Below are 22,778 nucleotides of genomic sequence, written 5' to 3'. Positions count from 1 at the left end.
CATATGGGCACAGATAAGGTCAACTAAATTAATGATCTACCCAGATGAAACTTTTGAAAAAGAAAATGATATTCTGCACAGCTTGCTTTTGAGAAAAATTCCCTTGTATAAAGAAAACTACTATAAAACTCTGGCTCAGTGCAAACTTTCCACTTTACAACCATTCCCTAGTATATAAAAAAACACTACTATAAAACTCTGGCTCAGTGCAAACTTTCCACTTTACAACCATTCCCTTGTATAAAAAACTACTATAACACTCTGGCTCAGTGCAATCTTTCCACTTTACAACCATTCCCTTGTATAAAAAACTACAATAACACTCTGGCTCAGTGCAAACTTTCCACTTTATAACCAGTCATAATTTTTGCAGCAACAATCAACTGAAAACATTTATGTGAAAGCCTAGTACTGAGCAAAATGTTCCCATACAAATGCTTCAAATTGTGCTAAGTAGTTTTTTGAGGAAGTTTATATTTTAAGACACTGTTGCCATATCTGATGGAGGATAAGCACCATTTATATTATTTTGAAATAATTGTTAGCTAGGATGCATTTTTTAAAAATTTTATCAGATTCTGTTGAGTGGATTTTGAGAGACGTTTAAAGGTTTTTCTATTGTTTTTTTATTAACAGTTATCATATTTGATGGTGGACAGATATCAGTTGTACAAACATTTAAAGTCTTTCAAGCCAGGATCCTCTCTGCCAAACCCAAATAAAATATATCTAGTAGTTTTTGAGAAGTTGAAGCAATAAAGATGTAGGACCATACCACAACATCACCTGGCCTTGAGAACAGGCGAGCTATAAATCAGAGAAATATTTTGATTTCTCAACATTATGCCTATCTTTCACAGGCAACTGGTCATAAACATCTTATTTTGCTGTGAATTATTGGTAAATTGTACACAGTTCCTTTCAATGAATACAGGAAGTGTGCATATGATGTCACAAAAAGATCTGAAAAGAATTTTATTGTTGATTAATTGCATTTAATATTATGAATTCACAGTGTGCAATTACTCATGAATACAAAGTATGTTTCCTGTCTTAAAAAAACAACAACAGAGAAATCATGCAAAATTTTTCATCATTTAAGTATATCCCAGTCCTTAAAAAAAATAAAAGGGCCATGGCCCCGTATACTAGAAACATGCATTAATTTATATCTGCAGTGATGAGCAGAAAAAGTGGGTTCCCGCCAATAAGCAGCTTAGAACTCAGTATGTACAATTCAATGCATAATTCAGTTAATGTCTTGGCAAAAATAAAACGTGTGAAAAAACGATGTTAGGCTTTCTGCTTTGTAAGTTTACTGCTTAGCCAAGACAACATTTCCATGTTGAGAAAAATTCTTGTTTATCAATATTTGCTGCCACAAACACTCTGTTAATGCATGGCACTTCTCACTTGGCTAAAAAGGTACATGTATTTTAAAGGTACATGTATTTTAAATGGCTGTATCTTAATGAATATTTCTTGTGACTTTTAAAAACACTTAAGTTTGTGTTCCAAAATGTAGACCTGCCAACCCGAACAAGACCTTCTCAGTAAAGCAGTCAATACTTTTCACTTAATTTGGAGCAATATTCAGCAAGGTGTGATGAAATATCAACTAATGCTAATGTCAACTTGGAAAACATGCATTTTAAAAGTTAAGAAGTGTGACCTGATGAAGCAAAGGCATGTTATATTCAACTAAAAAGTGTGTAAAGTACACTCTAACGATAGTGACATTCAATCAGGTTTCAGAAACTGCATTTCCAAAACCTCGCTGAGGTAAATGACTTCTTGTTAAATGTCTCAACTTAATGCAGTGTTCATTTTCTTTTTTTGTATTTTGTTTTCACCTAGTAGATGCTATCATCTCTTCTGCCAAATTCAATGCTCAAATCAACATAACATGATTCTCAATAAATTTAATAGTTGCCTATCCTGCTTTTTTCCCAAGCTGGGACAAGACTCCTGAGTGTGCCTTTTGATATTTCTGTGCTGATTATTTGAACATTGTGAGATGATGAATGAACATGTTTCTGTTCATTAGAAGACATCTACAGATCATGTAATAATGAAAATAAAAAAAAAAGCAAAAGCTCAATCTGGCAAGTGCTTGCATGAAGGCGTATTAAAGCATCTAATGCTAGGTTGCCTGACCAACTCCACTAAATCTAAAATGAAAACATACATCCAAACCAAACCCAGACAATCAAATATCCAGATTTAACCAAAATAATCATCCTTTCATTTCTTGCTATTTATTCTAAAAGTCTACAGGTTAAAGGCCAATTCAGTAAGACCTGCATTAATTTGTAAGGGTTTGCATGTCTGCAAATGGTGAAGAAACAACTGTGTTATTCCATGTGCTATCAAGGTACTGAATAAAATCTTTTGGTGCAGGACATACTGACTTGTACTTGAATTATCAATCACAGGCCTGAAAATTATGCAGATCCAAGGTCCAGGACCGATTTTATTTAGCTATGGACCAGTCACATCATTTATATACATTTTGTGATTGTCTCCGAGCATCTTAAGTATGAACCTTTCAAGACATGAAAACTTTTTGAAAATTATAATAAGTCTCACTTTTCATCTTTGGATGCTAGTGGGTAATCTTTGTTCTTTTTTGTGTCTGTCCGGGAAATCAGAGCAACCAACTCACCATTTTCATTGACAATTGGTAATTTACCTACAAACAGAAACAAATCAAAATTACAAAAACAAAAACCTGGTCAACACCCATATGTCGAGTCCACCAAAAGACCTTCTTCCAAATATGAACAGGACTGGATATAATAGTACTGAAATTAATGGAAAGTAAAAAAAGACAATGTAGGGTGTGGAAAGCCATTTACTGAGAAGCCACAGTGGTTGCTATGTCAAACTCAGCAAAAATGAGCTCAACAAAATCTGCAACACATGCACAACCAATGGTAGTAATTCTCAATGGGAATATTATCCACATAACATGGGCAACTTGCTCCTATGTTAGAATACTTTTGATAAATTAGATTGTATGAACTTGTCTTTTCATGTTAAAATTAAATTTCATTATAGTTGTGGGCTGGATACAGTGTATGATATTTTACAATAGGTTAAAGTAATAGGAATTTTAAAAAGTTCACAGCAATAGTGCTTTGACTGCAGTGAAACACTTTTAGTTGCCCTGGATTAAATATGAATTTACTCAATATTTTGTACACAATTTTAAAACTATTTCCAACTGAAACCAATTTTAGACTTGTACAATGTGTATTCTTTGTAGTTCAAAAAATTTAAAATGGTTGTCTTACCACCAAAATTAACAGATCAAGTCTGCAGTGTTGCAACTTTGTTGAGCTGTCAGGGGTATATTGTATGTCTCTCTATCTCCTTGTTGTTGTTGTAGGGTTTAATGTCATTTTTCAGGACAAGAAATGCTATACATGACACACGAGAAGTTACTGGCAACATCACTCATGTACCCACACTGGCCGAGCCTGAGACTTGAACCCATGCAGAGGTGAGACAGCAGTTACCTGTAATGGTGAGCGCTTCAGACCACTCGGCCACTTGGGACCCCCTATCCCCTTGCAATGAGCAAGATATGAGGACTGGTTAAATTTATGGGGACACTGGCAGTATGGTGTAGGTGAATATCCCCTAGGTTTGATCAAATTATAACGATGTATCCAGTTCAGCTTACTACATTTTTGCAAATCTCTGATCTTGCATACTAAACATAGTGCTGATTTTTGAGGTTTAATAGATTTTTTTAGCACTTGATAGGCCATATGGTGCAGGAAGAGCATGAGAAGACCACAGGAAGAACAAAGATCCACAGGAAGCTAATGGCAAGCTTCCTCACATTGGTCATTGGTTGAGCCAAGATTCAAACCCATGCAGATGTGAGTGATCTGTAAAGACAAGTATTTTTGACCACTCGGTCATCTGGGGCCTGTCTAAACACAGAATAAAAAAACTTCGTGATGTGGAGACATTGAAAACATTAATTTCCTACTAAGTGTAAACACGCACTGTCTTTAGAAAATTCTTTTGTTTTATTGATCTTGTTAACTGCAGTAAAACTAATGAAATCCTTGATGCATGTTTACTCCCAACATTTAGAGCTTGTACTGTACTCAAAGTATTCATACTGCGGTACTCAAAGTATTCATACTGCAGGGCTTGAAATTAGTGCAACTCTGCTAGTCTAAGGCTAGTAAATTTCCTATGTACCAATAGTTTTTGTAATTTCAATAGTCAAATGGCTAGTAAAGTTTCCATTTCTATCAGCAAGTGATTCTTCAGCTGGAATAATACATTTCTCAATCTACTTATTTCATTCAAATCTAAGCCTATACAGCCTTGGTCAGTAAGTGAATTAAGAACTTAGGCTACAAACCCTTCTTGCTCTTTTGAAGAATCTGATTGGCTTCCTTTAGTGTCACACCTGCTGGGGCCACAACAAGGTCTTCAAAGGGGGTCATCACCTAGAAAAACGATTTAAACATGCATACAAGAGCATAGTGTAAAAACTCCCTAATCAATAATCTGTATCTCTTATGTCAACCCCAAAATTTGCAAAAAAGTGAGAAAACCCCAAAATCTCCTTAATGTCAATCAAAATTTTTTCTATACCCGGTTTATATTTTGGGAAATTCTTCTTGATATCAACTACAAATTCCCCTTAAGGCATTTCCAGAAATATCACATGATGTAGACTGGAGGTGAGGTTGGTGCCCTGGCAGCCACATAGTAGTGTCTTGCCAGGTGTAGCTGGTGCCCTAGCAGAGCCATACTATTGGTAGTATCTTGTCAGGCAAGGCTGATGCCCTGGCAACCCCATACTAGTATTCATGCCAGGTATTGCTAGTGTCCTGTTCGCATCATACTAGTATCTTGTTAGCAATCCTAAATGAATGCAAAAAGCCTAACATCTACAAAGAAATTTACCTAGCTTGCACATTTTGAAGGCTTTTGTTCTCTGCAATTACACAACTGAACATTTCTGGATTTTTAAAACAAAATTATCACTTGCAGATTAAGACGAAACAACAATTTCAATTATCTTTATAAGAAAAAAATCTTATTTTCAAATATTTCTGCACCTATTCATGAGACTTTTCTTCTCTGTGATATTTCTATATTCTAGTGAAATTATACAACTTTCATGAATTTCAGGCTATACAGCATCTTAATTTGTGGTCCGTATTCAAGAAAACATGTAATGTAAATGCCATGGATACAAAGCAAATGGTTTACTATCCAAAATCAAAATCCTTTTGCAAATGTTTTGTGAGAACCAGTCTAGGTGTCATATTAACCATATATACATTTACTATGCTTTGCACCTTAGTGATGCTGCCAATAAATGACACTCGTTAATTTGACAACATCAGATTTTAATTTAAAGGAGTTTTTGCTGATAATGAAGAGATATTGATTTACCATTCCAGGATGCCAGAAACTATTAGCAGCCAACTATATCAGCTAATACAAAAGTCAATATTTCGACAAACGAGATTTTGCTGCATGCTGCACATTCAGTTTAGTTAGAAAATCTGAGATAGCTAGGCGTTAGGACTTTAACGGCCCCAGATACTTTTTAAATCTTTTGATTTCAATTGGTTAATTTATTGTGAAGATATCAAAATCTGACTCTGAGTGTCTACTCTGTAAATACCGGTCAAAGTCGTACTGAGTCTAGTATTCTCAATCACTTCATTACATGAAAACTATAATAATGCATTATAATAGTTTATAAAGTAGAACCAAACGTGAATAAAAAAAGACTCTAAACCAATGACACATCATGCACCATCTGATCTGGTGTTCAAAATCAGATTTGTCTATTATTCTCAATCACTTCATTACATGAAAACTATAATAATGCATTATTACAGTTTATAAAGTAGAACCAAATGTGAATGTAAAAAAAAAACCCATAACCAATGATGCATCATGCACCATCTGATCTGGATTTATGATGTAACCTTTAAGGATGAAAGCTTGTCAAATACCTGAGTATTTAACTTACTACAAAATTGATATTCAAAGTAGCTGTGGGTTCAATCAATCTTAACTCTAAAAGAAATGTAGAGGGTGTGTGTGCATTTTATTGCAGTTCTCTTAGATATGTATCTCCCTGTAACAGTAAATATTTTAACGTGTCAAGGGTCAATTGAAATGGACTAGATGGACAGTTGATGCCTTTTTCAGTTACTAGATCTCTCCAGTGTATTATAGTGTCAAGAAATGGTGTGTTCACCATAAAAGTTCTTATTTAGATTATAATACACCACTCCCTCAATAACTCGTGCCCTGATAACTCGCGAACTTGCTTATAATGCGAGGTCAGGCATGGATCCCATTTTTAAGTCAGGTTCGTGTCTTATAGTCCAAGGATGAATATGGCAGAGGCACAGTCTGGAACCGGATGTTAATAGTGTGTTGCGTTTGTTGGCTGAGACACAGTTTGTCGTTTTGACTATAGTTCTCAATGGCAACAAATTACATCTGAGGTTTCCTCTTCAACTTGACAGAAATGGCAAAGGATGTTCCAATTGCTAAAATCTGTGTGCAGAAACCATTTTTCTTCTTTCAGTCAGACATCATGAACTGCTTTTACTCAAAATGCATACCCTGAATACAAGCCACGTCTAACACTGGGGCATCATCCCACAGACATATAGCATCGTGCCCCAACCAGTCACATAATCCTAATGCTAGATCGTCCAGTTCTTGCACAAACCACTTAATGCTGAGTGCCAAACAAGGCAGCTGCTAGTACCATTTTTATGTCTTTGGTATGATTTGGCTGAACCTGCAACCTTCCACATTCGAGGCAGAGAGGTCACCTCAAGTGCAAGACATCCACAAACTGATAAATTCTGGTAAATGTAGATGGTGAAAGGCACAACCTAGTGTCTTTAAACAAAATTGGAAAGACAGAGAAACATCCTAACATAATATGCTATGCCTTAAGGATGGTGTATGAAAATTAATGTTGTTGTTGTTGTTGTTGTGGGGTTTAACGCCATTTTTCAGCACATGATAGGCTATGCATGGCGGCCAGTATTAATGGTGGAGGAAGAACCCGGGAAAACCCTGGAAAGAACCACCGACCCACGAGAAGCTACTGGCAAGCTTTCTCACATACCCACATTGGCTGAATCCGAGACTCGAACCTGAAAATTAATGAAATTACTGGTTGAAGATCCAAAACTCCCTTGTCAAATACATCAAGAAAATAGTATGTTGTTAAGCAAATATTTTCAGTACAACACATTAGGCTCATTTGTTTTCTGCAACAAAATGCCTGTGACCAATTTAAAGCAGGTCATAAATCAATAAAACGTTTAAAATGTCTTGCATACTTTTCACTGATTTTATCGTTTTTTTTTCACACAAGTGTTGTTAAAACTTTTAAATCAGTATAAAAAAGAAATTATTGTTTATTATTTAGCAAAGCTCAGAAGTTACAAGCATGTTGTTTTATATCCAATTTATCCAATAACTGAGCTGTATGATACATGAATGTAACAAGTGACATCATAATGTAATGATCACATCATTTTAAGATGAGCAGTCATAGTTCATTTTACAAAAGCCAATTACAGTGAAACTCCTCAAAACATAAACCACAGGATACTAGAATCCCCTCAAGACCAAGTTTTTTTATTCTGAATTTTTTCTTCTTTAATATCATCATTACCCCCCCCCCCACCGAAACTCCTCAGTTCTGAATACAAAAAAAACCCATAAAACTGAAGCTCAGTTGAAACTTTAATATATATTTTAGCTCCTAATTTCCTGACACATGCTGGAACAGATAATTATGGTTAACAGGTATGGTAATGGTATGATCTATGAGACAAGGACCCAGACACTGCCCCAAGGGCATGTGAGGTTAAAACAACATTATACACAAATGCTGACACAGATTGGGGTTGACAGTAGGCTAATCTAAAGTCTTTGCACCATACCACGGTCAACTTTCAAGGCTAATTAAATGTATTAATAACTAAAGACTTTAAAGGTAAGACTATGTTTATCTGCTGATTATTTAATTGGGATTGATGCTATCCATTTGGATACATGATCAATAAACAATATTTGCTTGTTTTTTTTAAATTAAATATCAGCACTTTATTAACAAGCTGTATGGCCTCTCTTTTAACGCTTTGCCAATGGAGACTGAGAATGCAGTATTCTAAATTTCAGTTTCACTCAAATGATTTTCAGTATAGTAAAATTATTGAATATACGTATTGAAGTAGAAATTGTCATTTGTCTTCACTCACATGGTAAGATTTCTGAACAAGAAGCTAAGTGTTTAGGATTGAACTTTTTTTACTGGACAAAATTAGTCTGATCCATGATGATGAACCTGTGCCAAACCTGTACAATGAAGAAACTAGAGACAACATTTAGCATAGGAACATCTACTGTTGCAGATATTCTAAAGAAAATGGATTTGTTCAAAAATGAATTTGAAACAACAGTGACACAAACAAAACATCACTTCAATAATGCCTGAAAATGGGATGGACTGAATGATCTAGTGTGGCAGTAGTTTAGCCAAGCTAGGGCCCAAAACATTCCATTCTCTATTATGGTCCTATACTCAAAAGGAAGGGCAAGACATTTTGCTAAAAAAAACTATCAATTTTGGACTTGAAAGGATCTAATGGCTGGAAAACATGCCATTCTGTAAAGGTATTTAAAGTTATTGGGAAGAGTGCTAGAGTCAATCTTTCTGAATTCTTCAATATTTAGTCATATTCATGAAAACTTTATCATGAATTTCCACAGTGTGTTCCCAAAATCTATAAATATGGGTGAGATACACCATTTTGGCAGTTGTGGTTCTACTGGACTCCATCTCAAGAACAAGCAAACAGAACAAAAGTCTCTAGTCATCTCAGCTGATAATTTCAAGCATTATTAGCAAAGTAGACCAGTTACTACACACATTAAATTTAGTACTCATAATGACTACTATAATGATTCTCTGATATTGCTGTTGTAGGGTTTAATGCCATTTTTCAGCACAAGATAGGCTGTACATGGCAGCCAGTATTAATGGTGGAGGAAGAACCCAGCAAATCCCGGAAAAGAACCACTGACCCTCTAGAAGCTACTGGCAAGCTTTCTCACAAACCCACATTGGCCAAATCTGAGACTCGAACCCATGCAGACAGAGGTGAGATGGCAGTGATCCGTAATGGAGAGCGCTTAAGACCACTCGGCCACTTGGGGACCCTGTTTCTCTGAAATTGTTTCGATATTTATTTCCTCATATCAGGGATTTAGCTGACGACTCTGTCACTGTGTCGCCATCAACACAGCCATCTGCTATCCACTGGAAATTTACTATTGCCATTATCAAATTTCCTACTCAATTTCATGTATCATTTTGAAATAACAAATTTCCATCAATTTTGTAGTGGCTTTGTCATTTAGATGTCGAAATAATATACCCGACACGACACACTTTGTTGTTACAAAACGACATACAGTGTTGCATTCAACTCAAGCGACACACTATTGATATCAGGTTCCAGACTGTGTAGCTGAAAACGACAAATTGTGTCTCAGCTAACCCATGCGACACACTATTAACATCCAGTTCCAGACTGTGTCTCTATCATATTCATCCTTGGACTATAAGACACAAACCTTGGTCTGGTTCTGAACTTGATTGGATGTACAAAATCAATACCACTTCGGTACGTCATATGAACAAATTTTGAGTAAGATAAACTTATTTTTCCGTGTAAGATTAGTTTGGGAATTGGGATTATTTTAGAGATTATGTGAATTAGGACAAATTGAACATTTATCCTGATTTTCACATGCAATTTACCACTGCAACTACTGCTGTTATTTCAACATGCTTTATCAAACATATGTTCTACATATTTGCAGTGGTTTCACTGTACCTTTAAAACATTTAAGACAAACAGTACAAGCCCTGACCATACAGAGCATTAACATAACAAAAGATATTCATCAACAATATTCCTGGGTGTGCATCGTATACACAAGTAAATACAAACATATTGGCCCTATGGGTGAAAATAAAGCTGCCAGATTTAAACCTTGCATGCACTAGCTACATAGCATAATTATAATGTCTTTTTTGGAAAGGTGGATGCTGTGCATAAAAAGAAGCATCCAGGTGAAGAAAACCTGTTAAAGGCTTACCTACCTCAGAAACAAGTCTGTGGTACTCATCATGAGGAATGAAATCAATATCCCGCTGGGTGACAAGGCCGACCAATTTGCCTCCCATTTGTCCATTTTCTGTGATTGGAACGCCTGAGAACCCATACTTCTTTTTTGCCGCTGAAAGATCTTTGACGGTGTGACTGGGAGACATCACAACAGGATCAACAATAAATCCTTGTTCATACTTCTGAAATACGGAGAAATTTGCAATTTAAAAAAACGAATACATGAAAATTCCATTCAAAGATTTATAAACACTTCAGGACAGAACTTTATGCATCAATATGTTGCTAACAAGCTGGTTAAGTATTTCATCTAGGAGTCATCCAAACAGTGCGAGAAAGCAAGAGACTTCTGAAAAGTGATGAAACATATTTTTTTAAAAACAATTCAGCAAAATGTTTAAGTATTAATTAACATATACATTCACATGTAAACACAGGTGAAACGTAAGTGCATATAGGAACTTAGTTCATACCCCAAACCAAGCCTCCCCATGAGACGATACTTCTCCATCTTAGCCCATGGAGGGAGAAGTTACTTCTTTCTAAAATTCTCATCTAGCCTGAGCCCTGTTAGATCCAAGCAAAATGTCAGTTACCTAGAAATTAATTTTTTCCTGACTGATAATTTCACACAGAAACAATGCGCCTCAGTGGAAGTACCTCATTTCTCCACTGACAAGGGGCATATACAAATGTTTTTCTGAAAGCTGGGGGTGGCTTTAATATTAGAAATATGTAGCTCCAAATATTAAATGTTGCAAAAATTTCATAAAAGTCGGGGAGAGGCTGTCAGTGGAGTCACATGTCGATTTACTGTAATTCATGATATATATATATATATATATATATATATATATATATATATATATATATATATATATATATATATCATGAATTACAGTAAATCTAAATGACTGCATCTCAAAAACAGAGATAAACACCAATGACCTTTATTTAATCCTCTGTAATTGTCACCACTTAGGAGGGCATGCAGGATAAGTGCAGATTACTGTTTTACATGACAAATATGCAAGATATATTTGTAAAAATATAAAATCAGAATATTAATTTAAGTTTGTGTTATACCCCTTTAGACTTCACTGCATAAACAGTACACCCTTCATACAGAAGAATAATTAATAAATATTCTGCATGCATAATAATTAATATTTTACTGTACTGAAAAGTTAAAACAGGTGAAGTACATTTTGTATTTCGAAGAATGAATGCTGTGTTTATTGTGATAAGGATTCTGCAGATTTTTGGGGTAATACATCTTTTAGATTCTTTCATCATGGTAACCATTTTAATTCTGGAATTATTTTTCCTTTATTTATATGAGTTGTCTTGGTTTCTTATCATTACCGATAACTATAAATAATTGAAAAGTTACATTTCAACAGGTAAATAAAATATTTAATTATCTCGTGTAAACATTGAAATAATGAATTTGTGATATAAGTAATATGTAGACAATTATTTAACTAACCATATACGCATGTTGCACATTTCTACTCAATGGAAAAGTTTAAATTATGTGATTTTCTTCAAAAAATATTTTTCAATTCCCATTTTCCACTGTGGCAATATCATTTTTTTCCCACTGATATATTTCAATATCTCAATATGTCATCTCCTGCTTCTAAATACAGGCAACTCAAGGTCAATGATTAAATCATACAGGTGAATAAAGACCTGATAAAAACAAGCATATTCAGAGAATTTTTGTCTCCTACCTATCAAGTTGAGGCCATAAATCAAATATGACAATGACCTTACAGTTGAGCAGACATCAAAAGTACACGTTCCATTGATCTACCATAACATTAATAGTCTAGAAAAGGGGTAAAAAACCTGATTAACAAGTCAATTAGTTACAGAACTAGAATAATCTACCTCCAGGCACTCTAAGATTTATGTATAGATATATAACAGAGTGCAATCAATCACAACCCATAAGACTCCTACATGTTCACATACAGATATACACACACACACATTTGTGCACAAAGAAATTACTGACCCAGGCTAGTTACATTTACATCTAAATTGTAAACTCTTGCATAACACATACCCACATATACTTGTATACAAAAAGTAGATTAAGGACGCAGATAGGCCATGTGGTATTAATTAAGATTTAAGATTTTGTCCATTAACACACCCACAGTGAAAAGCTGACATGTCACATGCATGTAGAAAAATCATTTATTTCTTTTGGAATATTATGATGGTCTCAGAGTATTAAATACTATTTTTTAAATAATTCTTTCTTTGGTTTTGGAATCAAGAGGTTTTTGGTTATAACTGATCTAAGGTTTGAGGTGCTGCTGGTTTATCTGCATTTAAAATTATTTCTCAAGTAAACTGGGGCAGACTTAACAGACCTTGTGCATCATTTTGGCTTTCTGTACATGAAGCTGTCTTGGAAATGTAGTATGTGTAAAGTACCATTGTCTCTATAATGTTTCCAGGTCACACATTTAGTACTACTTTACAGGCTCTTTAATTAAAATAAAACTCAGATGTATTTCAACATATTTTATCACAATAGTCAGATAAGGCTGAATGTATTTCACCATACAATATTACCAACAGTCAAAATAAGGCTGAATGTATTTCCCAAATGTCATGACTGTGGACACAAATACCCATAATGCAATGCACACACACCGTTCACCGCCACGAGTCACTAACAGATTGTGTCAAGATTAATCACATATTCAAGATAAGAATCTGATTTAATTGTCGATAAGGAAATTTACTTCATCGAAATGATACACAGATTATACTTTACTTTAATTGCCCCAACAGCAAGAAAGTAAAAATAAAACTTGAAGTTCCCTGGCCTACACTGAAAGACAGAGTAGTGAAGCTGAACCAAAATCATGCATATTGCAATCAAATAGAAATGCAGTTATTTTTGACAAACACATAATATTGACAGTTTAAAAAAAAATATTTTGTATGATGTCCATGTGATTATCATTCTGAAAGAGTATTTCTGGATAATGATCTTTGGTATGAAATATCAGTTATGGAATTACAATTTTATAGCATGTGTATTACGCCAGAACTTTTATGTACAAATACTTTTTGTGAAAACAAATGCTTGTGCCAAGGACAGCTGACAAGCCAATTTTAACTAGCATGGTCAAATATTGTATTTGTGGTGGACGTAGGGTGATGCTGAATGAAAGCATGAACTGTTCAAGGAAGTTTCATCTTCAGCGTATTAAAATTAAACGTGCTATTGGAACACGACTTTGTGCCGAATGTCAAAACAGAGTTTTCTTGAAATGCTTTTAGAAATATGAAATTATATATAAACAATTGGTTTTTTAATAAGTAAACCAAGCTACATCCATTTATCTTACGCAGCTGTTACGCTGAAAAGCAGAAGGTCAAATATGACTGAATCCCAAAATCTTGCCTGCAACTGTGACCTTGCGGACAGGACCCCAATGTCGTATTAGACATCTTTTAGTTATGATACAGTTATACAGAGTTTCATCCCTCTATCTCAATCGGTGTAAAATCAGAGTTCAAACAAAAGTGTAAAGGAAAATTTAACAGCTGACAGATAGCTCTCTCTCTCTCCCTACATGTATTTACATGTAGCTACCATAGTACTGAACAGATGACATGTAAAAATATCAAACACTACTTATCACTATATGAGCATTTTTTATTTTTAGCTTTTCAATTAATATACACGTTATTCAGCCAAGTATTATGATGTACATCAGACAGAACACACTAAAAACCTGTTTTTCCCTTTAGCACTTAATAAAACTTTTCTGTTGTACATTTGATTTTAAAACGTTTGGCCGATTCATTTAATGATCAATCATAACATCTAAAAAAAATAACGACCTTTCTGTTCAAAATCAGCCACAAATTTATCCAACAAACACCCATTATCATGGTTCTATTTATAGTCATATTATTTAAAAAGCTACACACCTCTTCGAATCTGATCAGTCTGCTATTTGTTCTGCCACACCTAAAATACCTAAGATATGCACACAAATACTAAAGCCCATCTGAACTTTTCCCCCTATTTGCTGTCAATTAACCCTGTCTGGTACCTGTGGGCACATAAATATGGCTTTGTTTTGAAAATATATTTTCTTGTTGACAATGTCAGAGTTGGTTAGGAAGTTTTATGTCCATTATGATAGTCTCAGGTAAATCAGGGTAACTCCATGTCAACTGGGTAATTTTGCTAATAATGGTAAAATGCAGGTAGGGATCATTTCATCTTAAGTTGTGTAATATAGACCACCTGTAACTAATGTGCCACAGTGTAAATGATATCAGGGAAACTCAATCTTTTTGTGAAGTCCTGGGGTACAACATATCTTTTACAAAGGGATAGCGAGTTTTCATATATCATGATTAATTAAACTACAAACTCTTTAAGAGAAAGAAAGGAAATAGCATGGTATTATTATGATCATATCCACATATGGATTATTTAATCTAAGGACTAGATGAAATTGTCAGAATTTGACTGATTGAACCCCAACAATTATAAATCTATACCCAAAGAAACAACACAGTTTCAACTGGTGAAGTATGCAAACTGCACATCAATCACCTATTCTGGGAAGAAGCATTCAGTCTATGAGTATCTGATACTTGAATAACATGAAAAAAATTGCCAACTCTGTCCTTCATAATAAAATGTCTTGTCCATCAGTCACAAGTTGTCACTGTAAAGGTAACTCCATACTAAAACAAAACAGAATCACTAATTATCAAAACCCTAACATTCATCAGTTGTATTACACCCCAGAACTTTTATACACATAGTGTTGAGTGTAAATTAATCAAGTCATCAGAATAAACCGTCACATTAAAAAAAATATTATCGTGTTAATGTGTGTGCGTGTACTTGGGGTAGGGATGAGGATTGTTTAGGATTTCAACACCTTGTTATGTCAATACATCTTCTGCTTCTAAAATTAATTTTAAAATGCAAAGAAACAACTACAATTAAATACTAACCATGTTTTTAAAATTCCAGTGAAGCATGAACCATTAAAAAAGAATGCTGATCATAGTTCTTAAGTGAAGCCCCAAGCAGCCAAGTGGTCTAAAGCACTCACAATTATGGATCAAAGCCATCTCACCTCTGTCTGCATGGGTTCAAGCCTCAAGTTCGGCCAATGTGGGTACGTGAGAAAGCTTGCCAGTAGCTTCTTGTGGGTTGGTGGTTCTTTCTGGGGTTTTCCCCAGTTCTTCCTTTACCATTGATACTGGCTGCCATGTATAGCCTGTCTTGTCCTGAAAATGGTGTTAAACACTACAACAAGAACAGTTCTTATGTCTGCACAGTAGTTTTGGTTCAAAATTCAATGGTGAAGAAAATGTTCAATCCTTCTAAATTCTACACCTATAAATGACAGAACAAAGGAAATCCTTTCAGAAGTTAACTAAACATATACATTCTAACCATATTTTCAAACTGTCATAAAATACATCAGTAATTTTCATTCAGCCAATCAGACCAAAAGTGGCAGTTCCAGCAACCTGGTACAAACTGAACCCTTGTCAGTAAAGTCATCATGCAAGTGAATGGAACCTGTCAAACAATCAAGTCACTTTGACCAAAATGAGTACACTGTCAAACAATCAAGTCACTTTGACCAAAATGAGTACACTGCCAAACAATCAAGTCACTTTGACCAAAATGAGTACACTGCCAAACAATCAAGTCACTTTGACCAAAATGAGTACACTGCCAAACAATCAAGTCACTTTGACCAAAATGAGTACACTGCCAAACAATCAAGTCACTTTGACCAAAATGAGTACACTGCCAAACAATCAAGTCACTTTGACCAAAATGAGTACACTGCCAAACAATCAAGTCACTTTGACCAAAATGAGTACACTGTCAAACAATCAAGTCACTTTGACCAAAATGAGTACACTGCCAAACAATTAAGTCACAGATTCATTTTCTATTGGTAGAATCTGCGTGTCCATAATTCCTGCTATCAATATTTGGCATGCTATGGCAGATCAGTATGTATGTTGTTTTCAGCTGGACTTGAAATATATGCGAGTATAGAGTATACTGCCTTTGGCAGACAAGTGAACAAGTATTCCAAAGTAGAGCCCACATTTCCAATGAATTCTTTACCAAAATCATCAAATAATCATTTTTTAAAAATTAAATTGATGTAAAACAAAAAAAATGGAAAGACAATTCTGACAAAGATTTTAAACTTGTCAAACTGCTAATTGGTTGACAGCAATTTGAATTAAATTCATCCATTGTCCTTTCTTCTAATGTCAGTCATCAATATTAGCCTGACATTCCAGTACCTTATTGAGCGGAGACAAGGACTAATATAAAATGAATGAGGACTACTTGGTGAGCAATACAAGATCTATGAGATGTAAACTAGTTATTGTTGTTTGTACCATCTCTTAACTTTCAAGACTCACATGAAATAGACTTACACACCTGCCATATTCCAAAAGTGTGTTTTGAGGTCGCAAAGGGGTCAGTGCACATGACCAAATGAAAAGAAACATCATAAGATTGAGAATAAGCTATCGTTTCATTTCAGAATATAGAAAATGGCAGGAAATTCAAATCTGAATAAAACAAAATAATTTGTCTGTTTTGTCAAATATCATCACACCAAATACACACACAAACTCTCAAATAATCACAACCACACTGACATAAAATAAAAATATACACCAAATTTCTGTCTTTAAAATCCGTTGGATTTCAAAAAATATAGGCTTGATTTTAGATGCAGTTTTTGCTACTCTCAACAGCTCAATAGTGGGTTTGAAGATAATGCAAGTACTATTGGTTTTCATCTTTGCATTCACTAGAGTCTGGATGGTACTGTTGTTAAAATTTCTTTGCAGTATTCTGTGATCGAATCCTGGGCAGAACAGAGTTGTTCTCGATGATCATAATGTTAGCACTGTCAAAATTTTATCTGATGCAGTCTGATCATGAGATATGCTTGTCTCTGTAGGAAAATAAATATACAATACATTTGGGAGAGATCATTTCTTTGGGGACATACTATTTTCAAATTCAGTGTTAAATGGGTTTTTTTTTTGAGGTAATACAGCAGAAACAAATGCCCATGTATGGTTTGGGTGCTAATACTTTATCAACACAAATCAAATGTGCAAACACAATCATGTGCCTATTATTGCCTTTCAAGCATTCTATTTCATAGCTAAATCATCCTCCGAAAACAAGAGTCAATTAATAATTAGTATTTTAACTAGATTAAGATAACAATTAAAAAATAAAGAGAACTAATCTGAATGTTCAGTTCAGTGCGTCAAATATGTTACATACCTACTTTGATGGACATTGTACATATAGGACTGACTTAAGTTGAGAAGTTGTTGGCATTATGTACAAGGAGTAAAATGTCCCCCTTGTTGCTAAACTTCACAATGTTTACAGCAGATAGCTTACTGCTTTATCAATCACCTTCACACTTGAATACTATCTGGACAAATGAAATAATTATGCTTTGCATTTTACATATGTAGTCAAATCTGACTTCAAAGAAATGTTGCTGTGGCTAACAAACTTGCCAATATTTAATACTGATGTCTTAAAAATTCTCATTCAAGGTAATGATGGTTAACAACTTTTCTTCGTCAACACACATCTGTCATCTCTTTGACTTACCTATAACTTAAAAATGAATTGGTTGTTCCACTTTGTGAACTTGACCTATGCTGATCAGAACAATAGGCTCCCCAACAAGTCTTTAACTCATTAACCCCTGGCACCGAGTTTATGTGGCAGAAGCTAGTAGCCTACTGCTGAGCTCGGTAGTGTGAAGGTCATGTATGATACACTAAAGTTGTGGTATTATAGAAAGGTCGACAGATGTAGTTCTACAATGATACCAAATAATCTGGAAGTTCTAGTTGCACTACAAAATACAGAGGGAAAAACCTCATTTTTTTGGATCAGATTTTTTTTCCACCCAAAATTCGCCCGTGGTCAGAATCTGATTTTATTTCTGGATCTGAGACTTTTTGGTCTCAGATTTAAGGCAGACCGGTATGAACTGCAAACAGATAGCTGAACCTTTGCAAAAAGTAGGATAAGATGGGCATTTGGAATAAAGAATGGTCTCGATATGAAAATGATGGGCCCCCCTTGTTGCTAAACTTCACAAAGTACAAGCAAAAAAATTTTACTACATATTTTACTTTCTGCTCATAAGCGAGCGAAATAGCCAATGAAAAATGATGTTTCTAACACAACTAGGCATTAAGTTACTGGAAAATCACCTGGAAATTGATGTATTCGGATGTATTCAGAAATAGCCCACAATATGTGTTTCCTACTAGGATTTGGGCAACCAGTGATGCTATATCAATGACATCATGAGGTAATGTTAACATAATTTTGAGCTGTGCAGTAAGTGCTGCCTCTACAGAAGCAGATATCAATAACAGACATTTAGTATTCTTTCACTGAGCATCAGATCGGATGGAATACAATTTTGATATTTTGGAGATTTAAGATGGATAAATATGATTTTGTGTTTCTGGACTTAATCTTTCTTTCTGAAAAAAAATCCATGTTCACAATCAATCTCCAGATACATGTTCATTAACATTAACATATTCAAATGTGTATAACAAACATCCCACTTCCAAATATATAGACCCTGATTAACAGTTATATATTGTACAAGCACACTGGGTCTTAAAACTGCTTGAATTAATTCAAATGTGGAACAAAACACTGATCTGCTGATACATTATAGAATGGCAGATCAGGGTCTATCCTGTTTGTACCTAGACACAAGGTAGACATGAACAAATGTACTAATACACCCTGGATACAAAAGTACATTAACATGAAATCACTATAAAGGAAAAATGAAACTGGGCGTTTGTATGTCCTCCTCAACAATCACAGATCCATAGTTTTTGCTTATAATCCATTAAGTCTGTATTTTAAGGGTCATTTTCTTAAGACTTACAGTAAAATCTTCAGGGTTGACAGGTTTGAAGTATTCTAATGAAATACTAGATTAAAACAGTAAGTAATCTATCTATAAATATTTAAAAAAACTCACCTTGACTTTGCGAACTTCATTTGCCTGAAATTCTACTGCACAGTTGTGATGTATTACTCCTACTCCACCACACAACTTGAAAAGAAAAAAGCAATAATGACAGCTATTGTTAAGAATTAAATACATTCTTTTTTCAGGTAATTTTAATCTGAATAGAAGACAATGGCTTATAAAACATGACAATTATCATAACTGACACTAAATTTAAACCCTTTCGGTGACCACCCCTTCAACCAAATAACACTCAATTTTTGTTTGTCACATTATACGGCTGATGTGTGTATGTAGAATCTGGTCTTCATGACAGATTTTTCAAAACAAAAATCTTTCAAGTCATGTTACTGTATTGGATTGTATTCTTTCAATAATATACATGAAAATAAATTCAAATGTTGTGTAAATGACTGTGAAAACAAATTTAATTCCATACCTTCAAAAATGGAAAAATTCTAATTCTGTGTTTGCTGGTATACCTTCTGCATTCCAGACAAGAAAAAGTGGGTTTAAAAAGTGGGGTTATTTAGAAAGACATAAAATGGGTTTGCAAATACATTTAACTGTTCCTTGTTTATTGATAAAACTCAAAACACATATCATTACCACAGGAAAATGCATGATGGAGCAAGTGCACAACCTAGAAAGAATACTTTCTTTTATGAATATGGAGCTCTTTTATTTTCCCACTGTTCAATCAATGATGAGGTATGAAGACACATTCATACTTTTCTTTCCTCTATCTATGAATTCATGGGATTCATCAAATTTAGAAGAACACAGTTTTAGATGAAAAAATATTCCCTGGACTTTCCAAATGCTGATGATGACAAATTCATGAAGCTAATGATAAAAGGAACCCTCCCCCCCCCCTTCTCAAAGTTCATTTGCATTATCTGATCCAAAGGAAAATAAGGACTAGTGATAACTTTATGGTGTCCTCAAGTCACCTGTTCTTTATGTGCATATAAATCTGCAAGATATGGATCCCTACCAGCTACTGTCAGTTGCCTGTTCTTGCTATGGTTCTTGATAAACAGAGATTCTGACATTCGATTTACTTGCTTATTTTCTTAGCCCCTGGCACTTTAAGAACAATTTGGAAAAGAAAAAAATCAATATCAACTTGTAAATGTGTTTATGTACAACCAGACCTGAATCACGTTTCATTCTTTTTGCATATCTTTGCAGACGAAAGCAGGGGCTCAAAATGTGCATGCACAGCAGAAGACGAATGAGAGAGGTAGTAAAGTACATTGATTTCATTACATGTTGTTAATGGCTCAATAATGGGATGCACTTAAGGATTAAATTTGCAACAAATAATGTGTACAACTGCATTTATTCCATGGAAAACCATAACATTGTTAGTTTCAGATCCATCAGCTTGTAAACATTTGTAGTCACTGATGTGGTTATGATATAAATTCTAGATCAATGATGCAATTTGACACAACAATGCTATTAAGAAAAAGAAGTATTAAATGAAATGCACACAATGAAATCAAACAAACAAATCAGATGAATATATTACAGTCTTGTAATGTCAATAACGAGCTGTTATTACATTATAGAATTCTTAAAATAGCTCATTAAAGTAAAAAATTCAAAATCTGATGGCAGATTACATGTATAGTAATAATCAAGAAACAACAGCAATATAAAACCCTTTGGAATAAGACTTCACTTTCTCCTTGTTGTCGAGTCACTGATAATATTTTCCCCCGAAATGCTGTAGCAATGTTCTGAAATTCTGACAAGTCCATGTAGCAACCCAGAAAGGTTCAATTAGGAGACCGACAAAATTTAATTGGGAGTTTTTACTTTGATCTGGAAGATTCTCATTAATCTGATTTTTAGTATGAAACAAAAAGCAGTATTGAAATGAATTTGACATTTAAAGATTATGAGGCTGTAGACAACCAAGCTTGTACATAATTCAAGGGCATAATAAAAAGATCCAAACTGTAATTGTGTACAATAAATCATGTAAATAATTATATTGTTTTGGACAACAGATGACATTTGACTTGCGAAGTAGTGTAATCTAGCTTGATTTTTCTATTTAATTATGCCAGCATCACTGTTTAATCACAGAAAAGGATATATCACATTACATTATCATCAGTACAATATATACCAAGATGCTATGGTCCCACAAGTTTTAAAGATAGTGATCGGTAAATGAGTAAATAAAGACAACGACCTTCATGATATTACACGTTACTAGTTGTTGTGCTTTGTTCTATATTAAAATGCATTTAATTTCCACTTCAAATCATAAGATTGTGAGAATGATCAACACCACGTAGATTCGATGTTATTCAAGGAGTTACTCCCATATTATGTTAATAGTGAAAAAATATTTTTATGATGGCATATACTTGTCCTAATGTGGGGAACTTGATGTATTTGCATAAAGTGTAAATTTACTTGAAAAATGAATAATTCTGACACCTGTTCCCTCCATCTACAGAAACTTACCCAACAGAATTAAAGAATGAAAAGTACATGTTGACCAAAATCTGTTTGAACTCTTAAGTGTTCCAGCAAAAGAAAAAAGATAATATATCGTGAACAACAAAGTTTTAAAATCAATGCCTGTCAATTCAAAAAGCCACCAGAAAATAAGCATATTAACATGCTTCACATTTTGACTCTTACATGCTACCCTTGATTAGATCTCTTGGTTCTTGACAAATATGGTAATCATGTGATCTGACTCTTGAATAACATTTCTGAACATTAGCAGAGGACAAACTGGTTAATCGATGTGTTACAGCGATATTGATTTAAAGAAGATATAGATTCTTTCTGAGAACATGGGCTATGGCCATTTTTACAAACAGTGATATTCATGGGTGCATCTTTAAAATGGTGTACTTGCCATGCAATCTCAAGAGTCTCTTGAAATGCAGAACTAATAACTTTTGGTCATGTAGTGTATATAGGCTAAGTACACAATGGGTGGTGCTATGCAGAAAAATACCAAAAGCTTTGAATAACCACAAGACCAAAGAAACGCACAACCTTGTATGAAGCTACTGTATATACTGTAGACTGCTTCTACTTTGATACTGACAGAACTCTTAACGGACATATCTTTTGTGCACCCAATCATTTAAAATGAAATGTTTCTTTTCCATGTCAAATGCCCTGTCTGATGTGAGACTGGATTGGTAAAAATCAAATTGGTGTTTTTAATTTTAGAAAATAAAGTTCATAAATGGGCGAAACTTTTACAGCAGCAAAACAGACTTTGGATTCGAAAAAAAAGGAAAATTTCCAACCAAATCTACATGTCCCTAATAAACACAGAAAATTCTTATAAACTTGTGATTTTGTTGTAACCTGCACTGCAAGATGATGGCAAAAGATTAAAAAGTTTTTAAATAAGTTTAAAAACAATGGCATACAAAATGTAGAAGCTGATAAAGTTGAATAGTTCTAGTTACTCTGT

The 22,778-nt window shown here is 34.3% G+C and overlaps 1 protein-coding gene across 3 annotated transcripts in view; it reads right to left on the bottom strand.

Moving 5' to 3' along the window:
• The window catches only part of LOC149789242 (inosine-5'-monophosphate dehydrogenase 1-like), a 112,513-nt gene that overhangs the window by 60,513 nt on the left and 29,222 nt on the right, over positions 1 to 22,778 (bottom strand). For all 3 annotated transcript variants that reach the window (XM_089975416.1, XM_089975414.1, XM_089975415.1), the window contains exons 5-8: positions 19,325 to 19,399; positions 10,199 to 10,405; positions 4,388 to 4,475; positions 2,590 to 2,692 (exon numbers count right to left, since the gene is read on the bottom strand). In XM_089975416.1, coding sequence (XP_089831542.1) covers positions 2,590 to 2,692; positions 4,388 to 4,475; positions 10,199 to 10,405; positions 19,325 to 19,399 — 473 coding nt within the window. The remainder of the gene's footprint in view (positions 1 to 2,589; positions 2,693 to 4,387; positions 4,476 to 10,198; positions 10,406 to 19,324; positions 19,400 to 22,778) is intronic.

Source organism: Sinohyriopsis cumingii, chromosome 11 (genome assembly GCF_028554795.1).
Source record: "Sinohyriopsis cumingii isolate HCF-2022 chromosome 11, ASM2855479v2, whole genome shotgun sequence".
Lineage (NCBI taxonomy): Eukaryota > Metazoa > Mollusca > Bivalvia > Unionida > Unionidae > Sinohyriopsis > Sinohyriopsis cumingii.
The sequence above is the reverse complement of the archived record's forward strand: the minus strand, read 5'-3'. Positions and strand labels throughout refer to the sequence as shown.